Here is a 26686-nt window from a genome sequence, read left to right on the forward strand (position 1 = left end):
GGAGAACTTTGAGTGGCGTGATGAATACAGGTGTGTGACATGTGACGTTGTTGCACTGTATTCATCCATTCCACATAAATTGGGGCTGTTTTTCCTACAAAAAGAAATGGATAAATATAGCACCTATGGAATAGAACTTAAAGAATTTATTTTGTTAGCCCCAGAGTTTTTACTTGTTCACAATTTCTTTCTGCAAATTGAGGGGGCGCCAATGTGGCTTAATTTTCCCCATCTCTTGCCAACAGTTATATGTCAAAGTGGGAGGAGCATTTTATATTTTGTCCTGACAACCCACACTGGAAGTCTATAATATGGCTTGGCCGCTATATAGACAACCTGGTGTGGGTATGGAAGGACTCTGAGGATTCATTCAAAAGTTTTGTTTTGTATTTAAATCCATGAATACAATACAAATACCATGAATATAAAATTCACCCACGTTTTGGAGGTAATAACATACATTTTTTGGATGTTAATTTGTTGGGTAGAGGCAGCACTGTAATAATTTCTCCCTACAGGAAATTATATCCTTTTAGCCACTTTGTGTCACCCCCCACAAGTTATAAGCAACATCCCCTACGGGGAAATGCTACGCCTGAGGAGAAATTGTAGTGAGGATAATCAGTTTAAAGTAGAAAAAAAAACGCAATGAAGAAACGACTATATGAATGCAAGTATAAAAAACGAGATGTAGTTAGAGCTGAAGGTAGAATTTCTCATGTACAAAAAAAACAACTTTACTGAGAAATGACACAAAAGCAAATACAAATAAACATGCTTATACAAGGGACAACAGATCCCTGGTCTTTTCAACCATGTATAGCAAACAATTTCATAGAATTAAAAATATAGTCAAACGTCACTTCGCTATTCTACTACATGATGCATCCTTAACTTCGATGGTGGATCAAGGCATCAACTATGTGGCAAATATGTGACATTGTTGAATTTCCCAGGAGTACACAAATGTGGACACAGACAATGTAAAGTGTGCTCCTACATTAAAACAGGTAACACCATCACATCATGTATGAACAATAATAACTTTCCCATCACAACATACATTAATTGTAACACATGCAATTGCATCTATGTAATTGAGTGTTATGTAAAAAGCAGTACGTTGGCTATACGACGGTTCCTTTAAAAGTTTGTATTAAGAGACACCTGTTGGACACAGATAACGAAACAGTTAATGTGGCTGCTGCCTCAACACTTTTGTGAGGTTTTCAGTGGATGGCTATAGAGAAGGTGACCCCTCCAATTCGTAGTGGCATTAAAACTCCTTAATCGGGAGTCTTATTAGATTTTTATCCTAGGACGCTGTACCCCTAATGGATTAAACAAAATGGATATGATCCTTACCTACTAAAAATTAACCGTTTCACGACCCGTGACGTAATAGCACGTCACGGGTCGGCCGCGGGTGCATGGAGAGGGGATCACAGGCTGAGCCCTCTCCATAAATGACAACACCCACAGCTCCGAACACCGAAGTATGAAAAAGTTATTAGCGGCATATCGGTAATTGGCAAAATATTATTATTTTTTGTACAAGATGTTTTAATTTTTGTAAATGTATGAAAACATAAAACCTATACAAATTTGGTATCCCCGTGATCACACCAACCCAAAGAATAAAATAGACCTGTCATTTGGGGCGCACAGTGAAAGCCGTAAAATCCAAGCCCACAAGAAAACGGTGCAAATGTGTTTTTTCACCATTTTCACCGCATTTAGAATTTTTTTTCTCGCTTCCTAGTACATGGCATGGAATAATAAATACCATCACTATGAAGTGCAATTTGTTACGCAGAAAACAAGCCATCACACAGCTCACATTACACAGTTAGATTTTTAATTGTGAGGAGTGAAAAATTGAAATGAAAAAAAAAAGGCGAGGTCCTTAAAGGGTTAAAAACAAAAAATAGAATTTGCTATTACATTATATCATATCAGTATTTAGAGTCTCTCTGCAACCATAATTCAGATAATGAGGTGTCACATTTATATGCAATATCTAAGTTAGTAGATATATAGTAGATATAGTCTTTGTGGAATTATATCTCTATATCTCTATAATAAGAAATGATATTTCTATTATAAGAAAGTATTGTATATTCTAACTGAAAGATCATAATACTAATGCATTGCATAATACAGTTAGAACTTTGTTAATAGAGATATAATAAAGTTCTGTAATGGGCTCGTTCACACTGAAAATCGTAATACACTGTGAATATAAATGATAATATGGTAATATATGTCTTAGATATTAGATCTAGTAATTGCTAAACTGCCGTCTGTCTATCTGTCTTTTTAAGACTGGGTAAAGCTCCTAACAATTTTTATGATACATCCTAACATACAATTGTTTTTCAACACAAGTTTGTATACATGTTTTCTTTTAATAATTTGTACTTCACCTGTCTTGATGACGTGCATGGTGGGTAATCAGGAGGGCCTGCCTCCTTGTTGGGTTGCCCCCTCTTCTTCGTCATCAACTCAGGTGGCTTTAAATTGTATCAACAAGACTTGTATGAGATCATGACTAAGACATGCTGCGTCGAAATGCGCTGATAGTTGGTACATACTTGTAAGTTTTATTGTTTCCGAGATGCTAATAAACAAGACTGATTTTATACTTACCCTGGTGGCTTCTAGTTAGTGCCGAGTATTGTCTATTTGCTTCGTTTGGATCTTACAGCTATCAACTCCAGTACATGCACTGAAGCTGATACCAGTGGACTCTGATCTACAACTATCTGGGTGAGCTGGATGTACACCCAGGGGCGCCTGAGGCGAGTTGTGCCATGCTGTATCTATTTTATACTACATGGTGGCATGTTGTATCTATTTTCTCTGCTATATCTGATATATTACATACATGGGGGGCATCTCTCTATGGCTTGCCGCTGGCAGAAGGCAGGCCTGTATACAGCTATAGGTGTTGTATAATTTTTATTGTACCTAATATGTGCGGTTTTGTGCATTTTTTGTTATATTTGAAATATTTTAAGATTTTCTTTATTTTTTTTACTTTTTTTTTAATTTTTTTTTTCTCCCTCTGGGACTTGAACAAGTGATCATCTGATCACTTGTTCAAAAGAATACACTGCTATATTGATGTATTGCAGTGTATTAGAACAGTCAGCTTTTGCACATGCACAGGCTGCCCCTGGCAGGATCCAGCAGGCGTCCTGCGTCCTGGCGTCCTGCGTTGGACCACAGTGTTGCCATGGAGACATGTTACCAGCACGTGGGTGCCATTCGCCCATCATGGTGCATTAAGGGGTTAATAAACATAAGTGCCAACAGCGCAAACATGATTACAGCCTCAGAACTGCTGTGTAATACCAAAAAAGCAGGAACTCCTTACAAGCAAGTTCCCTTAGGCAACAAGAAATTGCCCCCTCCCCCCTTGGCAATTAGCTATTGCCCCCCCTCCTTTTTTTCAGGACCTTGCCTGCTGTGGACTACTACAGAGTCGCTGGACTCAAACGATGAAAAAAACTATGTTTTTAACAATAAAATGGTTAATGAGAGAGAGTCTGTGTTTTTATTTGACTAATGACTAATTTTTCCCTCAGAAAAAGTGTCTGCCGTTTATCTAATTGTGACTCAGTAGTGTTGCTTCCTTTTTGATTGGCTGACCATAGTGTTATTTTGCTGAAAAAGAAAGCAAACACAAAGTCCTTTCAATTAACCTAGTACCCACTGCCCATAATCAGTCACATACAAAAAAAAAAAATCAGCTGCATCCTGTCATTACAGTGGTGGAATAGCCCACTGTTTGGTGGCCTCTCCAGTGCAATAATAACTGCCTGCTGCTGCCCCAGCTCAACTCCTGGCACCCCTGGTGGTGCGTGCGTGCCGTGATAATGGAAGGGCATTAGTGTTTGCTTTCTTTTTTTTAGTAAAATAACACTGAAAATGGTGGAAATAGAAGACACTCTTATTTTGGAAAAAATTAGTTAACTGAAATAAAAACAGACTCGTTTAAAATTGTATTGTTAAAAACATCCAGGCCATCGTTGCAGTCTAGCAAATGCAAATTAGTCCACAACAGGGATGGTCTTGTAAAACAAAACAAAAGAGGAGGGGGAAATAGCTTGTTGCCAAGGGAGAACATGCTTTTCCAGAAGGGGAAATTGCTCATTGTCTATGGGGGGCAATTGCTCATTGTCCAGGGGATTTGCTTATTTTCCAGGGGCAATAACTTGTTGTCTAGGGGTAATTGCTCATTGTGTAGGAGAAATTGCGTTTCAAAAAACATAAAATAGACACGCACATACTTTTCTATCTTTAAAGCATTATCCACTTCTCAAGTGTCTTTGTTGCGCTGCATCGAGATCCAGGAACAAAGAGCCAGTGTGCACATACACATTCTATTATAAGCGAACAGGCCCGCGGGCTCTCTACTGTAGCCCGCATTATAAACTATAAAAAGGCTAAACATAGATAATTACGATAAATTTACTAATTGCTATACAGTACTTCGCATTATTAAATGAATGGGCCCCAATGATAGTAAGTACAAAATCCCTTTAACAGGCTGAAGTAAAAAGGTCCTATCTGCCAGGTCCGAGGTAGCTGGTGGTTGGATGCTGTCTGGTAGTAGCACATAGCCCAGATCCAGCGCTGGAGAAGTAGTATGGATTGATTACTGTATTGTATAGATGCCATGTTTTGTATCTGTCATATTTATGTGTTTGGTGTTTTCTCCTCTGAAGTAAGTTATAATTTCCCCCTTGGGGGATCAATAAAGTTTATATCTAGCTATCCATCTATTTATCTAGTAGGCTGTCTGTCAGCAACTTTAGGCAAGCTCTGTGATGGAGATGCAGTGCTTCCGGCCTAGCAGATGGTGAGCCCTCTGTTGGGATACAGCAGCAGTAGGCTGCAAGTCTCCTGTCCTATAACTCTCAGATGGTTTTGGAAAACCAACTGGTAACTTCAACCCAATTGGGGAGATTTATCTGAAGTGTCTGAAAGCAGAACTGTTCTAGTTTCCATTGGTTCAGCCCTCTCCATGTACTGGGACTCGACATGTGACGTACTAAAACAAGGACAAAAACTGATGCATTCTTTGCCAAAAGTGTACATTCATTTGACATACACATCTTATCCACTGTATACGTTGGCATCCACTGCTACACTTAATGTATACATTTTTTTTTTCACTTCCGCTTCATGCATCTTCTGAAGCCGTTTCAATGTGTAAGGCTTGGTAGGGCCAGATGGAGAATTTTAGATGCTAAATTGGCATGTTAAATGTTAAAAAAAAGTAAATGTTTCACATGTTTTCCAAAAAGATATGAAAAACTCACCAGCCACGTTTTTCTTAACCAAAAATAGGATACAGACGCGCATTTAACCCTTGGCAACAGCCATTTCTTCAAAATCTGGCCTATGACAATTTATGTGGTTATAACTCTAACATATCCAGGTGTTTTTTTGCGACATTTTGGGGCAGATTTACTTACCCGGCCCATTTGTGATCCAGCGGCGCGTTCTCTGCGGTGGATTCGGGTCTTCTGGCGATTCACTAAGGCAGTTCCTCCGACGTCCACCAGGTGTCGCTGCTGTGTTGAAGTCCACTGAGGCCCACCGGAGTGCACGATCCTATACTTGGTGAAGGTAAGCGCGTGTCCCGCGACACTTTTTTTTAAAAATGCGGCGGTTTCTCCGAATCCGAAGGTTTTCGTTCGGCCACGCCCCCCGATTTCCGTCGCGTGCATGCCGGCGCCGTTGCGCCACAATCCGATAGTGTGCGCAAAAAATCCGGGGCAACTCAGGGAAAATCGGTGCAAATCGGAAATATTCGGGTAACACGTCGGGAAAACGCGGATCGGGCCCTTAGTAAATGACCCCCATTGTATTTCATGTTAGTGGAAAAAGTTGGGTAATATGCTTTGCGTTTGGTGAAACTTTGAATAACTTGCATTAACTCTCCAGTTTCAAGAAGTGTATTAGAAGGCTATATTTTCTTCTCTATATTGAAGAATGTATAACCAAGAGTGTAATGGAAACACTTAGTTCACTAAGTGTGAACTAAGAAATTTTTAGAATTATGTTGGGAACAGTTTTAAAAAATATTTTTTTGCAATAAATCATGTTTCAGCTCCAATTTTTTTTATTCACTCGGGGTAATGGTAACAATATGCACACCATAGTTAGCTGCACAATTTCTGTTGAATCATGGCTGATCAAAAAAGGGAAAAAGAGCTACTTCTCTTTTGGAAGATTTATTTTGCTGGAATAGTTTTTAGATTCTTTGCCAAAATGTAGAGCCCCTGAGATACCAGAGCAGTGGAAACCTCTAAGGAGGGAAACTTATTTGGAAATTACACTCCTTTGTTTATTCATCATGAGCCACAAATGCCTTCAAAAAATTAATGTGTAAAGGCTAATGCAAAGGGAAATTTCCTTCGACAAATATGACAAATTATGTGACCCTAATACCATGTGACCCTAATCTTATATCTAGAAATAAGACGGGAATCAGGATTGAAAGACCAACATAGCATGGGTATTTACACTGCGATGGTTTCAACTGCATAGCTTTAGGTAGAATAAAAAGATAGCCCTGAGATGCCAAATTTCATATCTACACCCCTAAGGTACCTCTTAACGGGTATAGATATCAATCTGACGTCATGGATGCTTCACAAAAAAAATGAAGCACAGCTCATGGTGCAAAGTGAAAATTGTATATTTTTTACTCCATTTCAATGCCCAATTTGTTGGCCAATATTGCATGTGTATCCCTGGTGAGCAATTTGTAGTGTGTGTCTCCATTGGTATAATATATTGGGCAACATATTGGGGACTAATTTTGCTTTTCAGCATTAATTTCTGATATGCTCTCAACACCCCTTGATAAATTCCTTTAATAATCTATGTTTTGATATGGGGTCAGGTCTGAGGTGGTACATTTTCAGTGGGAACATCAGCGGCTCTGCAAAAGTGGCATGGTGATCAAAGACAAGTCTAAATCTGTGATCCAATAACCACAAAGCTCATTCCCCTCTGTGCCCTGCTGTGTTCCCAAAAACAGTTTATGCCCACATATAAGATAAAGTGGGTTATCCCAAGTATGACACCTTTATATATATGGGTATACACAGGCTACCATTTTTTATCTTGGGTTAATGTGGACATTAGAGGGCTTATGTTTTTGCACGATGACATGCATTTTCAAGTAGGGTTGTCTATTACATTTATTTTCAATTTATTAATGATATTTTATTAGCTCTTTCTGGGTAGAGAAAAATAATGAATTGATAATATTTGCCGATTCTAGCCTTTTGGTCGCCTGAGGCGAAAAATTGAAATGAGGCCCACCCCATTCTGCCTAATAGGTATATATATAAAAAAAAATTCTTATCCACAATTAAATTAACCAGTGACTTTGCCAAACAACAAACATGTAAGTTTGTACAGTCTACCATCAGTAAATCTGGTAGATGTCCCTTATAGTAAACAGGATGCATTTATACAATTTGGCCACTAGGTAGCACATGTAAACAGAAAAGCAGCCAAGAAAGCAGAGACTCCATTATAAGTTTCCATGCAAGAGGGTAGCATTGTAAGTATTGGAGGACAAATAAGTAGCATTAGAACTCTCATTTTCATTATATACATTAATGTTTTCTTTTTTTGTCACAGGTTTTGGAACCCTTTGGATTATTTTTCAAGAGAAGGATTTTTATAACATCTAATAAAATGGTCAATCAGGGGTCTGGGGGAGTTTTTATTTCAATAAAATATTTTTTCATATGTGTGCGCTTTATTTATTTTTACAACATTGAAGACTTAGTAATATTTGCTATCTTATAGACGGACCATTACTAAGGCTGGGGCTGGTACCCGCAGGAACAGATCATCCACAATGATGGTCTGGCCCTGATGCAGCAGCATGCTGGTTTTGCTAGGCCAGGAAGGGCCAATAACAGTGGCTCATCCTGCCTTGGTACTGATAGGCTGCTGCCGCTGTTTGTAACTGGCTGGAGATGGAAAAAATGCACATTTTTTTAAACACGCGTTTAAATCTTAACATGCTCTACTTTTGCAAGTCACGCGCATGAAAAAAAGCACCATGCAAGTCTATGGAGATGCATCAAAAACGCATTGTACTCTGAGACACTTGCAAGTGCAATGCGTTTTTCACTCAGCAATTGCCATAGAAAAGAGAGCTCAGTCCTGAGTCCATTTCACGCACATTATCTGCACGTAAAAAAATGCATTTACATTGCATTGAAAACACATGTGAAAAACTGAGACACTGAACAAACTCTGACTGAAAACGGATTGAACTCTGATGCAAAATGTCAGTTTTTCACTGACCAAACCCTCATCAGACTGACATGATCTGCAACGCAAGTGTGGAAGGGGCCTTAGTAATATTCACTATCTTATAGATGGCGACCATTACTGGTCTGCGTTGCAGATCACATCAGAGTTTGATCAGGGTTTGGTCAGTGGAAAACTGACATTTTGCATCAGAGTGCAATCACTTTTCAGTCTTAGTTTGGTCTCAGTTTTTCACACACGTTTTCAATGCAATTTCAATGTGTTTTTCACGCGCAGATAACGCACGTGTAAAGGACTCAGGACTGAGGTCTATCTTTTCTATGGCAATTGATACGTGAAAAACACATTGCACTTGCGTGTGTCTCAAAGTGCAAGTATGTTGAGAAAATTGTTGACGTACCATGTTAGCGCGTTTAAATATCAACATGCTATACTTTTTCAAGCGAAAAACGCACCATACAAGTCTATGAAGATGCATCAAAAACACTTCTCAGAGTGCAATGCGTTTTTGATGCATCTCCATAGACTTGTATGGTGCGTTTTTCACACCCGTGACTTGCAAAAGTAGAGCATGCTGAGATTTAAACGCACATTAAAAAAAACAAGTCTGAAAAAGCCCATTAATTACAATGGGTCAGAGTGCAATGTAAGTTCTGCACGTGAAAAGCATGCGCAGATCACACGTGTGAAAAAACGCAAATGTGAAAGGGGCCTAAGTCTTCAATGTGGTAAAAATAAAACTCACACACAAAATATTTTATTGAAATGAAAGCTCCCCCAGGCCCCTGATTAACCATTTTATTAGATGTTATAAAATCTACTCCTTGAAAAATAATCCAAAGGGTCCTGATACCTTTAAAAAAAAATAAATAAATAAATATGGAAAACATTAATATGTGTAATAAAAATATGTGACCTGCCACTGAAACGCATGCAATCGGAAAGAAGCACCTGGTGTTTCGCATCATTTTGCAAGTTCTCCTAGAACTTAAAAGGGATTGTCTGCAACTTTTTACATATGATTTAGACAGTGGAGCCCAGGAAGGGATGATTCTGACACCAAGCCATCAACAGCATCTGCAGTATATAAAAATAAACTAGAGTGCTTGTTACTATTATTCAAATGTTTAAGGTGGTTGGAATGCTGTATGCTGAATATCTGTATAAAGTAAATTGAGGGTTCTGCACAAATCACAATCAGCTCCGGTTAGTCTAAGAGGATGCCTGCCTAGAGCATAAAATAAGTAAAACCCCTTTAGGCAAGCTGCACAAACATCAGTATCAATAGGGAATTTCTTCTGGAATAATTATGCAGCCATTCTGCAAGTATTGTCTGGTTTCTGATGTGGTTTATTCTGCAATTTTCCTGCATCAGGGGGGCAGAGCTCAACCTTTACTTTGCGAAAATTGATTTCTGCACAGTGATTTGTAGCAATGACATGCCTAGCTTGGTATAGTAATATCAAAATGTGAAAGTTTTTACTTTATTTGCTACATTAAATTTTTTAGATGGGCAGTGCAGTGTATTATACAGTTAGAAACTTGGCTTGTGCTTCTGGCAGGGCTTCATAGCCAGATACTACAGACATACTAAAACCAGATATAGGGGTCCATAGACCCCTTCCATAGACTTCCAACTACTATATCATATAATTGGAACATACTTTGGAAATGTGGTTACGGTTTTCAAAGAGTGCTTACTGGCACTTTTTAATAGTCCATACTGGACTTTATAGTCCATAGTTTAATAGTCCGTACTGGGAGAATAGAAAAAAAAATGAAATAATGCGTTTTGAGTACAAGCAGATACCAAATGAAAGTATAAATAACCTCTCAAATGCCATTTGCTCGGGCCATGTCATCTGCTGACATGTGTTTTTGCTACTTCAATGATTTATCTGTATAATATATGGTGGTGTTTTGGGGACTTTCTAGTTATTTATTTTTATTAAAAATAAACTTTCAAGTTTTTCCTGCCGGGAACAAGATCTGATATACAGTGGCATTGGAGAGACTAGGGGTCCAATGCTGACTGCCATTGGAACAATCAGATTCCTTAAAATATACAGCTTATGAGCTGATGCCATAAGCTTGATGTAATGGTACTAAATGTTGCACAAATTCACTTCTCAACATGCATTACTAATATGTCCAATATCAGTAAGTCATTAATCAAGCAGCATCTGTAGTACATGAACAGTTGTGGTTGCCTGAGCTAAACAAACTATTGAATAAAACTAGTGCAGGTTAGTGCCCAGCAATTCTGCCTTCTCCATTGCTGCCATTCATATGCCCAAATTACTTGTCTTTCTTCTGTACCCATGTCCACATAAGAAACTGATTACCAATACACACCAATTGCATAAGGGTAGTCTTATCAATAGATCTTTACTGACAAGAGAGGTGTGAAAAGGCAAAACATTTGTCAGTGTGACACATTGGGAAACCTATTCACTGACCCTCATCCTCACATCTCCATGACTTAACCTTCTCATGCTCCTCTCAGTATTGCAGCAGATAGAGAAAAGGTCAATTGGAGGATTGGAACTCACTTATGCTGTACTTTTCACTTGACATAGATGTCATATATCCATCCTAGTATAATTATTTTTCTCAGGAAATTTTTTTCAGGAATTACTCATGCATGTTGCTTATAACAATAATATGCTTCATTTAACCCAGGTGATAAAACCAGCTAAGTTGTACTGCTAGAAAAAGAATGAGTTCACAGTTAATACAGTCATGAGAGAAGGATTTTGCATCATGACACAAACGATTCCTTAGTGGCATTATGTTTTAAACAAAAAGTAGCGCAAAAATGGAAACCATGTTAGAAAAAAACCCCTCCATTAATCAATATCTTTAAAATCTGCCTTTAAGTATAATTATAAAATACTGTATATTCACAAGTATAAGCAAAAAAATGTGCTGAAAAAACCTAACTTGGCTTATACATGCGTCTATAAAATGAACTCTGTACTCACCTTTCCGACGCCCGTCCTTCTTTTGTCTGGTGCTCCAGCTCCCTGTACGCTTCTAGTGCACACTCTATGACATCAGCCGCTTGCTGACATCATAGAGTGTGCACCGATGGTTGCGCACACACAATGATGTCAGCAAGCAACTGATGTAGTCTGTGCGCTGGAAGCTTGCAGGGAGCAAGAGTACTGGGTGCATAGGCTGGCTGGCTGGCCATATACTGGGGGGGCCAGCAGGCTAGCTAGCTTTAGTCTAGGGGGGCCAGCAGGCTAGCTAGCTTTAGTCTAGGGGGGCCAGCAGGCTAGCTAGCTTTAGTCTAGGGGGGCCAGCAGGCTAGCTAGCTTTAGTCTAGGGGGGCCAGCAGGCTAGCTAGCTTTAGTCTAGGGGGGCAAGCAGGCTAGCTAGCTTTAGTCTAGGGGGGCCAGCAGGCTAGCTAGCTTTAGTCTAGGGGGGGCAGCAGGCTAGAAAGTTGTGACCAATGCATTTCCCAACCTAGGCTTGTACAGGAGTCAATAGGTTTTCCCAGTTTTTGTGTAAATTAGGTACCTCAACTTATACTTGAGTATATACATACATCTTCTACTCAAATTATGTAGATGGAACTCTTCTTTATAACCTAGCTTCAGTGTATTTCCATTTACATTTTGGAATTGGAATCTTTTTGCAGAGTGTTTTTGAAGTCCAACCAAAGCATTTCCATTTGCTTGAAGCATATAACTGTATTCATATAAATGGATGGACCTCTTAAGGGATTCTGCTCAGGGGCGTAACAACAGTTGTAGCAGCCATAGCAGCTGCTATGGGCCCCATCATCTGACGTGACACACTAAAGAATGGAGGATGTGCCCCATTACATACATAACATATGTGATGTGTAGATACTGTATGTGTATATGGTGTATGTTGTGTGTATATGTTTTTTTTTCTGTATATGGCATTCTATGTGTGTGTATATGCTCTATATGTGTTCATATATGTGTTTAAGAGTATAATGAGTGAAGAACTGTATGTTTATGTAAATAAGTGGTGGGAAATTTAGCCCAGTAGAGACCGTGGTAGCGGTCTAAAGTACAGTCCAAAACGAGTCTCACCTGCGTTTATTCAAGTAGCAGGTATAAAATAAAATAGCCTTCACATTCAGGCATCAAAACAAACAAAATCCTACCCTTCTGGGTGCTAGCTAAACAGAGAGTTCCCCTAACTCACCACTAACATATAAAGTCACATGCAAAGGCATTGCTTGTTCCAGGCATGGAAGTCATTTCAGAGAGCCAACGCTCTCAGCTCTGTTCAGCAGCTTTATGCAGCCTGATAAGGCTTCTACCACCACCTGTGTCCAAGGTGCTGAGCAACCCAAAACCTGTCATAGCTTAACAGGAAGGTAGAATGGACCGCCCTGTGAATCCATTCCATATAAATCCGGCCCAGAACACTTTTAAACAACTGCTCCAACAAATAACTTGTTTGAGCCATACTTCTCAGATTTACAGTGTTTGCAGCCCATCACCCATTCACAGTTAACCGCTTCAGTGTTTCTCAAGGTATATAAATGTGTGTGTGTATTTGAGTGTAGTATGTACATGGGAAAGGGGCCCCATTCAGAAGTTTGCTATGAGGCCCTACCTTTCCTAGTTAAGCTCCTCATTCTGCTGGTGGTATCCCTCATTGTGTGTCCTCTCTGGGTCTTTGATTTTTGCACAAAATGGTAGTAAGAGATGATTGGATAATGTTACTTATCTTAATAAAGATGTCAAAATGATGTTAGCTTCCAAAGAAAAGAAAAGCTTCCAAATTTTCTTCTAAAAATTTCTGACACTGTATTAAAAGGTGAAACACCCCTCTATGGGGTCAGGCAAAAATAAGTGTGTTGATATAATAGTTTATAAGGGAAAAAGGTAACAAAAGTAGAAGGGTTTGCTATAGTTCAGATAAATAAAAATAAAAAAATATGCAATATACAATATCAATTGTACAACTAAATACAAATACACATTACTTCATGTCATAGGTTAAAAGTTTACAGTAGATAAACATGATTCTTACATTTTATGACCTAGATCTAGCAGTAAGTGGTAGTGGTTAGGGCTGGCCTATTGGTGGGCATATGCTTCTTGTTAAAGCCCCCAGTGCCTATGTTAAAGATAATGTACCGTATATACTCGAGTATAAGCCGACCCGAGTATAAGCCGAGACCGCCAATTTTACCACCAAAAACTCGGAAAACCTATTGACTCGAGTAAAATCTGAGGGTGCATTGATCACAGACCCCCCCAGTATATTTCCAGCAAGTCCCCAGTAGTATATAGCCAGCCTGGCCCCAGTAGTATACAGCCAGCCCAGCCTGCCCCCAGTAACATACAGCCAGCCCAGCCTGCCCCCAGTAGTATACAGCCAGCCCAGCCTGCCCCCAGTAGTATACAGCCAGCCCAGCCTGTCCCCACTAGTATACAGCCAGCCCAGCCTGCCCCGTGTAGTATACAGCCTGCCCCCACTAGTATACAGCACGCCCAGCACCAAAAAAAACCCCCAAAACTTATATACTCACCCTCCGGTGGCCCCCGATGCGCAGCACTGCTCCCCCGATGTCCGCACTGCTTCCCCCATGTCAGCGCGGTCCTCTTCTGTCTTCTATCTTTTTCTGTCTTCAGCAGGGCGCCTCCATGTTCTTCCCGGCCTGCAGGTGCATAGTATGACGCGGCCGCTGCTGACGGACAGGGGAGCAGCGCGGACATCGGGGGAGCAGCGCTGCGCATCGGGGCCACCGGAGGGTGAGTATATAAGTTGTTTTTTTTTTAGCGCTGGGCTGGCTATTGACTCGTGTCTAAGCCAAGTTGAGGATTTCCAGCACATTTTTTGTGCTGAAAAACTCGGCTTATACTCGAGTATATACGGTATATCCGTTACATAGTTTAGTTACAACTCCTTCCTGAAAAAGAAAGCCGCCTTTCAAAATGCATTGAAGAGTTGTGTACTTCCTGACGATCCAGTACCAACAATTGGGAGAAACATCAGTCGACTCGGGATCATCATCGTTGGACACACGACGATAGGTATTGCTTTATCTTTTTATTTAGCATTTTGCACTTTAACAGAACATGAGTATATTTATAGGTGTACCTTTTATAAAGACACCCAGGTTTAATACATTTATTTTCATTTCAAATACATATCAGAGAACAATTGCTTATTTTTTAGAGTGTCCTTACAACATATGGCACAGATGTATCACACTGTATGCTTATACTGTGGGATATTATACCCTGAATGTGGGGAAAGGAGTGAACAAATTGTTTTTCCCGTAGTGATGTCTCACTGTCTTTATATGGATAGTGATATCACCAGCGTCCTCCCTCTGGTTGAGCGACATACAGGCATTTCCCATATTAAGAACAAGATAGGTTTCTGTAGGTTTGTTCTTAAGTTGAATTTGTATGTAAGTCTTAACCGTATACTTTATAATTGTAACCCCAGCCAAATTTTTTTTGGTCTCTGTGACAACTCAGTGGCGCTGTAAGAGGGATGCAATACGTTGCTTCCACTCCTCATAGGCTACTATTGCCTCTGCTGGCGGCACTTATCAGGAGGGAGAAGGTTAGAAAGATGTAGCTTGCTACATCTTTCCATCCTGTCTTTTTCACAGTATATGTCATTTACTGGTCAGACGGAGGCAACAACTATGCCTGCCAGTATATGTCAACGGGTATGCTCAGTGTATACATCAGGAGCTTTCCTGACATATCCGCTTAGTGCAGTGATGGCTAACCTATGGCACTGGCACCAGAGGTGGCACTCGGAGCCCTTTCTGTGGGCACTCAGGCCATCACCAGAGAGGACTCCAGGGATCTTCCTGGAGTCCCAGGCAGCCCAGGACTTGCTGTGCACAGAGCTATTTTAAAGTGACAGCTCTACCTGGGACTATTTTCTGCTTTATTGGTGTCCTCAGAATGCTGGTATCAATGAAAACTGTGACCGAGAAGGGAGTATAAATCACAAATTAAATTTCTGTGTTGGCACTTTGCGATAAATAAGCGGGTCTTTGTTGTAGTTTGGGCACTCGGTATCTAAAAGGTTCGCCATCAGTGGCTTAGTGTATTGTAAAAATTACATGTGAACATGTGAGCACCTGTGACTAAGAGTATCTCACTAGTTACTCAGTGTAGGGAATTATCAAATTCTTTTATCTTTTTTGTGGCTTTTTTGGTGCTTTGGTGTATTTGCAGCTTTATTTGTGACTAAGAAACTACCAGCCAAGTTGTCTGTTTTCTTGTGCTGCACTTACAAATACATGTCATCTGACCATTTAAAAAGTCTCAAATAAAAATGAATAAAAAAAAATTACACTCCCATTGGTTAACATTGGTTAAATGTTTAGAATGGCTTGAGAAAAAATTTGCTACTTTTTCTTTTTAAAAAATTCCAAAAAACAGTACATTCAGTAAACACAAAGGCAAGCCGTCTAAGATAAATCTAAAGTTCAATTCATATGTTAGTCAGAACAACTATTTTTGTAATTGTAACTCCTGACATTTTTTTTTTGTCCCTGTGACAACTAAATGTTGAACATTTTGGATTCAAAAGAAAAACAGGATGAATAATAATGCTTTATTGCAGACACATTTGATAACTTAGTTCATCATTGTACCCTGAAGCTAAAGTTCAGTAAATGACTAGAATCCAGAGAGCTTAACCGAGGTTACAGTGGCGAGAAAATCCAATTTGTAACTAGGAATCGTCTGTAAGCCAGGTGTCCTCAAATCAGAGACTGTCTGTAATGGATAAATAGCATATTTCTGAGTTAGTATCTAGTGTCCTATGGTTACCCACCATACCAGACTCCAGGGCTGTAAATGACCCAACACCAGATCCACAAGAAGAAGGAACAAAAAATATAGTAGGTGAAACAATCTCAATTATGTAAAATGTCTGCCTGAATAGGATATTAAGCAAAAAACACTTTATTGAATACATGTTGAAAGGGGCCATATGGGTAGTTGAACCCTAACAGTTTTGGTTAACTATTTGTATTCAAAGTGATAAACAGGCGGTACCCTACTTAAGAAAACCGACTACAGACGACCCCTAGTTACAAACGGACCTCTGGTAATTGGTAATTTACTGTACTTTAGGCCTAGGCTACAATATACAGCTATAACAGTTATTAAAGGTGTCTGTTATGAAGCTTTATTGTTAATCCTGGTTCTTATGACAATCCAACTGTAATGGCAGGACACAAACAAGGACAGTGAGCCCTGACACTGAGACCCCCAATCTGTCCCTACCTACTTATTGGTCCCCCCTAAACGGAGGCCAATAACTGGGCGGCGTTCCATCCCTGGTAAGGTGTGAACACGTAACAAAACAGACAAACACAATAAGGCGAGGTAAACAATCCGGGTCGGCAACAGCAGGGAATAACAACAACCAAATCACAATCCAAATAGACTAGTCAATAAACAGGCAAGAATTCAGAAACCAGAAGTCAGAAAGCAGAAATACAAGAGAGCTAGAAACACAGCAAGATAGCAGTTTGACCAGCCAGGAGTCAAAGCAACACTGGAGAACTCAGCCCTGCCACAGGTGGAATGAGCAATCAATTACAGATCACAGTGTTAACTCTTGCAAGACAGACTCAGTGAGGGGAGTGGCAGACATCATGTCAAACAGCATAGGACCTAGTTCACACTGAAGAAAGATGATAAATTCAGTGTCTCCTAATCCTACCAGCACGGTTAGAGGAGACAGCAGGCGCAGACGTGACACCAACATTTTAAAAATCCAATTGTCACAGAGACCAAACATTTATTTGTCTGGGGTTACAATTATATATAGTTCCAACTTACATACAAATTCAACTTAAGAACAAACCTACAGAAACTATCTTGTATATAACCTGGGGATTGCCTGTATATATATAAGTGATCTGAATGTAAATGTTCAAGCTTTGGTATGACATGGTGAGGGCCGGCATTAGGGGGTGGCAAACTGGGCATTTGCCCAAGGCCTTCTGTCCTAAAGAGGCCCCCTCTTGGAGAGCTGCATCCATGAGGTGGCAGAATTGCCCCTTGTAATGTGGGTGTATATAGTCTGCATGTGTGGGGGCTTGTATATAGTCTCTGTGTGGGGTCTGCATATATACAGTGGGCTGGGGAGCTGTATGTAGTCACTGTGTGGGGGGCTGTATATAGTCACTCTGTGTAGGGGCAGTCTATGGTCACTGTTGGAGGGGCTGTGTATAGGCTGTGTGCGTGTGGGGCAGTATATAGTATGTGTGTGGGGGATTGTGTGTAGTCTCTGTGTATAGGGCTATATATATACAGTGGGTTGGGAGGGCTGTTTTTTAGTCACTGTGTGGGGGCAGTATATAGTCACTGTGTGTGGGGGGCTTTTTATAGTCTCTGTGTTTGTGGGGCAATATATAGTCTGTGTGTGGGCTTGTATAAAGTCTCTGTGTAGAGGGCTGTATATACAGTGGGTTGGAGGGCTGTATATAGTCACTGTGTGGGGAGCTGTTTATAATTACTGTGTGTTTGAGCTGTATATAGTCTTTGTGTCTGTGGGGCTGTATATAGTCTGTGTGTGTGGGACTGTATATAGTCTGTATGGGGGGGCGGTATATAGTCTGTGTGGGGGGTGGCGGTATATAGTCTGTGTGTAGGGGCTTGTATATAATCTTTCTGTGGAGGGGTGTATATAGTCACTGTGTGGGGGGCTGTATATAGTCACTATGTTGGCGGATGTATATAGTTTCTTTCTGAGAAGCTGTATATAGTCTGTGTGTGGGGTGCTGTATATAGTCTGTGTGTGTGGGGCTATATATAGTCTGTGTGGGGGCTGTATATACTCTGTGTGGGAAGGACTATATATAGTTACCGTGTGAAGGGCTGTATATAGTCACTGTGTGGGGGGCCATATATAGTCACTGTGTGGGGAGCTGTATATAGTCACTATGTGGGGGGCTGTATATAGTCTGAGTGTGTGTGGGGCTGTATATATTCTGTTGGTGGGGGGCTGTATATATTCTGTGTGTGGGGGCTTTATATAGACTATAAAGGCTGCGTTCACGTGATGTGTTTCTATTGTGTATTAGAATGCATTGATAGAAATGCATCATCAAACGCATACTTGTTATATTAGTAGGAAAATATGTGTTACATTATTTATTCTTATTATTAATGTTAAAAGACAAAACCCATGTTGTTACTTATACAAATACATATGTGTTTGGTGATGCATTTTGCCTTGTGTGTTTGCACTGAGTTTCAAAACACAATGCAACTCCATGTACCCCAGCATCTCACATACCTGCCCAAGCTCTAGCGGCGGTACCCGCAATGTTCATGCTCCAGCACCCGCCCTCCCGTGTTGTAGGGTGTGCGTAAAATTTAAAGGGCAAGCGCGCTGCTAATTGGCGGTGGCCAGCTGCCAGCCCTAAAAAATTCCAGCCCCTTCCTATGTCCCCTGCCAGATGTTTGTGCTTCCATGCCTGAGAGAAAGCTATATTCCATTTTCCCGTTGTGACCTCGATTCCGTTCCTATCCTGACCTACCGCTATATTCCCGACTCTGCTCCTGTGCTGCCTGTCTCGACCTCCTGTCTATCGCGCCTGTGGAAAGACCTATTGGGACCACATTGCAAGTCCAACCCGCCTTGCGGCGGGCTCTGGTAAAAACCGGGTGCCACTTAGACTCCGGTCCTAGGTGTCAGCTTACATCATCGTCCGCGGTGGTACAGGAGATCCACTATCACCGATACTTACAGTAAGATCCAGCCATGGATCCCGCCAAGGTTCCGGAACCTGTTCTGGCGGATCTTCCCACCATCCTGGCTCAGCAGATCCAGCAAGTTGCTGTGCGAGGTCAGCAACCCAGACAAGTCTCCGCTATGCTACAACAGCTATTGTCATCGCAGCAGCAGCAGCGGTACCCTCCGCTACTGCGGTCACATTATCTTCTGCAGAACTCAGACTGCATCGCATCTATCTATGCCATCTAAATAACCACGCTATGTCAGCCTACATCAAGGAGAATTTACAGAAGGGATTCATCCGCAAGTCTTCTTCTCCTGCTGGTGCTGGATTCTTCTTTGTGGCCAAGAAGGATGGTTCCCTCCATCCATCCATCGATTACCACGGCCTCAATGAAGTCACAGTAAAAAAACCCTACCCTTTGCCTCTCATAACTGAACTGTTTGATCGTCTTCGGGGTCCTAAGGTTTTCTCCAAGCTGGATCTGCAAGGGGAATATATATCCTCATCGGCATTTGTGAATGCGATGAGTGGAAGCCGGCTTTCAATACTTGTGATGGGCATTGTGAGTATTTGGTGATGCTCTTTGGACTCTGCAATGCCCCAGCAGTGTTCCAAGAATTTGTCAACGATATTTTCAGAGACTTTGTGTCATTGTCTACTTGGACGATATTTTGGTGTTTTCGCCAGACCAAAAGTCTCAACTGACCCACGTCTGGCAAGTTCATTTCTGACAAAGGATTACAGATGGATCCTGCCAAGCTGTCTGCTGTACTTCAGTGGCCTCACCCAGTGGGACTACATGCCATACAGAGATTTCTGGGCTTTGCCAATTATTACTGGCAATTTATTCCACATTTTTCTTCTATTATATTTCCCATTGTGGGAATGACTAAGAAGAACGCCAATCCGAGACCCTGGCCACCAGCAGCTGAAGTAGCTTCATCAAGCTGAAGTCGGCCTTTGCCTCTGTGCCAATTCTCACACCGCCTGATACAGAGAAGCCATTCCAGTTGGAGGTTGACGCCTCATCCATTGGTGCTGGGACCATCCTCACCCAGAAAAGACTCAAGGGTCGAACCCTCACCTCCGGCTTCTTCTCCAAGAACTTCACAGCTGCCAAAATGAATTAATCCATTGGTGATCGAAAACTTCTAGCCCTACAGCTTGCTTTGGAGGAATGACGCTCTCTTCTGGAGGGAGCTCATCATCCGGTCCATATCTACACTGACCACAAGAATCTCCTGTATCTCCAGACTGCTCAGCTCCTCAATCCTCGCCAGGCTCGCTGGACTCTCTTTTCCTCGCGATTCAACTTCCTGATTCACTTCCATCCAACCGAGAAGAACATCAAAGCCGATGCCTTCTTTTGTGCCTCTGATGTTGTTGGGGAAGAGTCGGCTCCTCGTCATATCATTCCTCCAGAGCGACTGGTTGCTGCGGCTGTTGTGGACCTATGGCAAAATCTATGTCCGACCTGCTCTTTGGAAGAGGATACTAACTTGGGGACATTGCTCTCGTGTGGCTGGGCACCCTGAGGCACAGGAATCTGTTGCCCTCATATCTTGTTACTATTGGTGGCCGGATCTGGTCAAGGACTTTTGAGATTTTGTGGGTTCCTGTGCTTCCTGTGCCTGTAACAAGTCATCATGCCTCAAGCCTGCAGGTTTGCTACTCCCATTGCTGATACCCAGTTGCCTGTGGACCCACATAGCCATGGACTTTATTACGGATCTCCCATCTTCTTCCGGTAATACAGTCATCTGGGTGGTAACGGATCTCTTCTTTAAGATGCCCCTCTTCGTTCCTCTGCCAGTTCTGCCATCGGCCCCGCACCTTTCAAGCCTGTTCTTCCAGCACATCTTCCGGCTACATGGACTACCTCTGCACATTGTCTCAGACTGTGGGGTGCAGTTTGTTTCCCATTTCTGGCGCTTTCTGTGTGGTCAACTACAGGTTAAACTGTACTTCTCATCTGCTTACCATCCACAGTCCAATGGACAAGTTGGGAGGGTTAATCAAGTTGGGAGGGTGCGGCACCGTACCGCTCTGTACCTTGGAAAAAGATAGGACATGTCCTATCTTTCTCCGTAGTACGTCGCCGCGTGCCATATCTTCCTATGGAGAGGGGCGGGAGTGAGCTGCGCTCACCTTCTCCTCCTCTCCCCGTGTGCTGCCGTTGCCTGCTACGGTGCGGTACGGCGGGCAACGGCAGTGTGAATGCAGCCTTACTCTGACAGGATTGATCCTCATAAACACATGATGACGCTGTGTAATAAGATTATGTACAGTGAGATACTCCACGATGGCATCTCTATCAGACTCCTCTAATATTTTGCCCACAACCGAAGTTAAACTAACAGATCTGTTGTTTCCAGAATTGCTTTTTGATCTTTTTTTGTATACTGACACTACATTTGACATTTGCTATGCACCAGTCCTGTGGAACAGAACCTGTCCTTAATGAATCTTTAAATATTAAAAACTGTTTGTCTGTGGAAGCAAGCTGGCTAGGAATAAGATTTGAAAAAAAGATGTTCTTGCTTATGAGAAATCTATTGGCACAGTCCATCACGTCCCTAAAAGAAAATAGCAATAGATATTGGTATCCATTTCCTGCTCCATGATGTGTGGCCACATATTTCCCTTTTTTGTCATTCACACCAGAAAAAAAATTGTATCAAAAAGCTGTTTTCGCTAAATCAAATTAATACATGTGAATACAGTCCAATTATAATTGCGTATTAACTTCTTTACTGACTATCACTGACAAGTTAAAGGAAACCTACCACTTCTGATGGTAGGTATGAGATGTAAACACCGGGCACCAGCTCAGGGTGAGCTGGTGCCGGAGCTTACCTTAGCGAGTGTTTTAAACCGCTATATCGCGGTTTAAACACATTTTGATTTACCTCTCCGAGGTAGCTTCGGCACTGAGCGCGGCCGTGCGCGCGCGCGCCTCCATACGGAGTGCCGGAGGCGTCACGCGCGCATGGCCGCGCACAGCGCCGAAGCTACCTCGGAGAGGTAAATCAAAATGAAGTGGTAGGTTTCCTTTAAGAGTGTTGCAAAGCAGAACAGTGCGCACTTCCATAGTCACATAGTATGGCTGAAAAAAGAAATACTCTGTATGTCCATCAAGGTCAACCAAAGAAGGAAACGGAAGTTAGACTAGATAGTCTTCTGCTGTGCCAGATCACTGTGTCTGATGCTGGATGATAAACCTGGTGTAGTTTGAGACTGCCTAGTCGTACTTTGCACCATTGAGTAGTCTATCAGATTATGTAAAAAAAAGCTGCTCCAAAATTTTGCTGCATTTGCATCATTTTTGTTGCTGTTTAATTATAATCAAAAAGTTTCTAAACCCTTAATAAATGTACAAGCCATTTTAAATGGGTTATTGTCCCAAATTGCATAGGTTTTTGTCCCATTTAATAAGTGTATATTGCACAAGAACATACTGAAGGTTAATTTTGAAGTGATCTATCAGAAGCAAAAGAAACTGCACTGTTACAAGTAAAAACCACAGGAATTGACCACTAGACTTACTAAAGGAATAGACTAGTATAAATCATGTTATTTCAAACTCATTTAGGAAGCAAGTGTCTGTAATCTAAGGAAAAATTAAGATTACCTATAAAACACCCTAATTTAGATAATACCCTTGCCACCGTCTTCCAGTTATCTATTGTTTGCAAGGGGAAAAAAAAAATCAATTTTCATTGTTTTATAGGATTCTGAGTCTGCTACCACGTGTAGAATGTGTAAGGTCACTAACTTGAGCTTGACTATATGGTGTCATCTATGTACTGGTACACTTATATGTACAACTCACTTACAATAGAATTTATATCCTAGGGGCTATTGTTTCTGCACTCCTTTTTAATATGTAGAGTATGGGATAATAACATTACAGATAACCTGATCAAACCATGAATGGTTGAATGATTAAAGGACAACGCAGCATTGTGGTTTCATCCATCAGCCTCTTTTCATAAGGATAGATCTACAAATGCAGTGTCATACAACTTCAAAAATAATTGAAATACTGTAAATGTCATCATTGACTATGTACATTGATAAATATGTATATAATCAATGATTATATATATAAATAAAGGGTGTGTTTTATCCATCATTAGAGCTTACTACAGATTTAAAAATCCTCTTTAATGCTATTTCATTATGCTGTGTGAGTATATATTTATATATTTGTTTCCAACCTTTATTGTTTGACTACACCACATAAATATTTTCTAAGGTTTCCCATAAGGATGGAATTATCAGCAGCTACTTAAGAATAAAAATTGTAAGTCCAGGCAATATATTGTGGGCACTGAATTGCCAGCTTCTTTATACACTGCATGTACTGCTTGTGCACACAGTCCTGCTACAATGAAGACTATCTGTTGATTTCTGGAAGCCAATGAAGTTTTTTTCTCTTATTCTTTGTTGCACTTGGTGGTTTCTTGCTTAACAAGTCCAAAGTTCAGGCAGTGTTTGAGCGATAAACAGAGCCAATAAATGGAGTGTGTTGTCACTAGCATAAAAAAGGGAAAATGAGCCCAGCCTCCACTCTCCTCCTCTCCTTGCACCCTGGATGATGGGGCTGCCTTCCTACTCATTTGCATGTGTTATGATGTCCCATGGAGGAGAGCATGTCTGCTTAGAAGAAGGAGCTGGCCCTATGTAGGAGTTTCCTTAGAGTTTTCTTCGTGGCACAGAGAAGAACAGGTGTCCAGTGCCAGGGGAAAAATTCATTCATTTTTCCTGAACTTTCTCCCTCCCTTCCCTGTCCTTGTAAAATGGTCTCCAAATTATCTTCTTTGCAGCAAGAACTACTCAATGCTCTCCTGAACTCCGGAATAACCAAAGAAGTTCTTATTCAAGCCCTGGAGGACCTTATACCCACACCCAGCTTTGGGGTGAAGCTGGAGAACATGCACATGTCACCTGGGCACGAGCCTGATTCCAAACCCGTCTTCCATACCCTCACAAATGGACACCACAAAGGCAAACTTTCCGGAGATGAGGGCTCAGAGGATGGGGAGGACTTTGACACCCCACCAATTCTCAAGGAGCTGCAGTCCCTAAACACTGAGGAGGCGGCAGAGCAGAGAGCCGAGGTGGACAGAATGTTAAGGTGAGTGCAAATGGGGGCACTGCCATTGTATAATCTCTTACCTTTTCATTTCTTTCATATCCAAAGAATTCCACTATTACCAACAATTATAATATATATCTTGAAGGATTTTTCATTATGTAGAAAATACACAAAACCTTCTCTTAACTTTTTTGTAACTAATTTTCTTGTAAAAAGACATATTATACTTTTACAATCTTACCGACTTTTGACCAATTTTACTTATTGCATTACTCAGTGTTTTCATACTACTCAATTCCATGCGATAGAGAGAGGTATATAATAGATAACGATGTATATATATATATATATATATATATATATATATATATATATATATATATATATATATATTTAATAATATGTAGTGTATATAATACATAAACATATAAATGAACGAAATCTCAACGAAAATGAAAGTTTTCGTTTTGCCTCCAATGCCTGCTTACATAAACTAACGCCTAGTTTATACTTGTTTTATTAGATTATGTATTTTATATATATTAAAGGGTTTTATTTTGAGGTAATCCATCTATGTTATAAATGGGTTCTCAGAATATATCTATGTATGTCGGTGGAAAGTGTCGGACGCCTGTAGTTGATATTTCTAGTACTAGAAGCAGTCCTTAGCTTTGTTCTGGACGGCCATGCTTTGAATTAGTTGTAATACATGGATCATAAACCAATACACGCAGGTTTTTAATCGTAGTGCCACACTTCTATCCGGCTGACCCGGAGATTGTGGAGTAGGGAGTTTTGTTCTGCATAAAATGTATCATTATGAATTTGCAAACAAAACCTTACTGTGAATAAAACCCACAGATGCCGTAGCACAGTGTCGATAACGGAGAGGCGGAGGGCGGCCATGTTGTGCGAGTACCTGGGCTGCAGCCCTCACCTGTGCACTACCGGGGGGACTGCGCCGCCTCATTAATGGTGACAGAACATAAGACCATAGAGATCTATACAATGTATGGAGCTGTGTGCTAGAAGTATGTGAGGGTGGCTTTACTGTACTATGTATATAAATATGATATATAATTCATATATATGCTCCCTGCAGAACATAAGACCATAGAAATCGATATAGTGTATGGAGCTGCGTGCTAGAAGCATGTAAAGGTCGCCTTACTGTATTATTTACATAAATATTATATGTAATTTATATATATGGCTCCTGCAGAACATTAGACCATAGAAATCTATACAATATGTTGAGCTGTGTGCTAGAAGTATGTGAGGGTGGCCTTACTGTATTAAGTATATAAATATTATATGTCATTTATATATATGGCCTCTGCAGAACAAAAAAAACATAGAGATCTATACAATATATGGAGCTGTGTGCTAGATGTATGTGAGGGTGGCCTTACTGTATTATGTATATAAATATTATATGTCATTTATATATATGGCTCCTGCAGAACATTAGACCATAGAAATCTATACAATATGTTGAGCTGTGTGCTAGATGTATGTGAGGGTGCCCTTACTGTATTATGTATATAAATATTATATGTCATTTATATATATGGCTCCTGCAGAACATTAGACCATAGAAATCTATACAATATGTTGAGCTGTGTGCTAGAAGTATGTGAGGGTGGCCTTACTGTATTAAGTATATAAATATTATATGTCATTTATATATATGGCCTCTGCAGAACAAAAAAACATAGAGATCTATACAATATATGGAGCTGTGTGCTAGATGTATGTGAGGGTGCCCTTACTGTATTATGTACATAAATATTATATGTAATTTATATATATGGCCTCTGTAGAGCATCAGCGTATATTAATCTATGCAGTGTATGGGTCAGTGTGATAGACCCATATGTGGGTACCTCTGCCTTCTATTATGTATATTAATATTAAATGTATAATTTACTAATGGACTCTTCAGAACAAAAGTACACATTATTATTAAAAATATTTAATGGTGCCTGTAGTGTCTATTATATATATAATTTATATATAATTTTTATATGGTCTCTGCAGAGTATAAGTACATAGAAATCTATACAATGCATGGTCCAATGTGAGAGGAGTATGTAAGGGTGCCTCTAACTTCTATTATTTATATTAATATTACATACAGTTCATATATGGCCTCTGTAGAATGTAAAAAGCATAGAAATCTATACAGTGTATGGACCAGTGTAAGATAAGTATGTGAGGATGTACCTCTACTTTCTATTATGTATGTAAAGATTACATTTGTTATATATAATTTATGTATGGCCTCTGCAGAACATAAGTTCATGGAAATGTATATAGTGTATGGACATGTGTGATAGATGTATATGAGGGTGTCTCTACTGTATTATGTATATAAATATTATATATAATTTGTACATGGCCTATACAGCGCATAAGACCATAGGTGCCTCTTCATTCTATTAAATAAATACATAAATATATTATATATAATTTACAAATGCCCTTTGCAGAACATAAATACATAGAAATCTGTACAGTATATGGGTGGGTCTCTAATTTCT

At 40.4% G+C, this 26686-nt stretch overlaps 1 protein-coding gene across 1 annotated transcript in view; it reads left to right on the top strand.

The window, feature by feature from the left end:
- The first annotated feature begins 23633 nt into the window (after positions 1-23633).
- HNF1B (HNF1 homeobox B) overlaps positions 23634-26686 on the top strand; it is a 28832-nt gene continuing 25779 nt past the window's right edge. The window contains exon 1 of the mRNA XM_072137160.1: positions 23634-24182. Coding sequence (XP_071993261.1) covers positions 23845-24182 — 338 coding nt within the window. The 5' untranslated portion in view covers positions 23634-23844. The remainder of the gene's footprint in view (positions 24183-26686) is intronic.

The sequence above is a fragment of the Engystomops pustulosus genome, chromosome 2, assembly GCF_040894005.1.
Source record: "Engystomops pustulosus chromosome 2, aEngPut4.maternal, whole genome shotgun sequence".
Taxonomy (NCBI): Eukaryota; Metazoa; Chordata; class Amphibia; order Anura; family Leptodactylidae; genus Engystomops; species Engystomops pustulosus.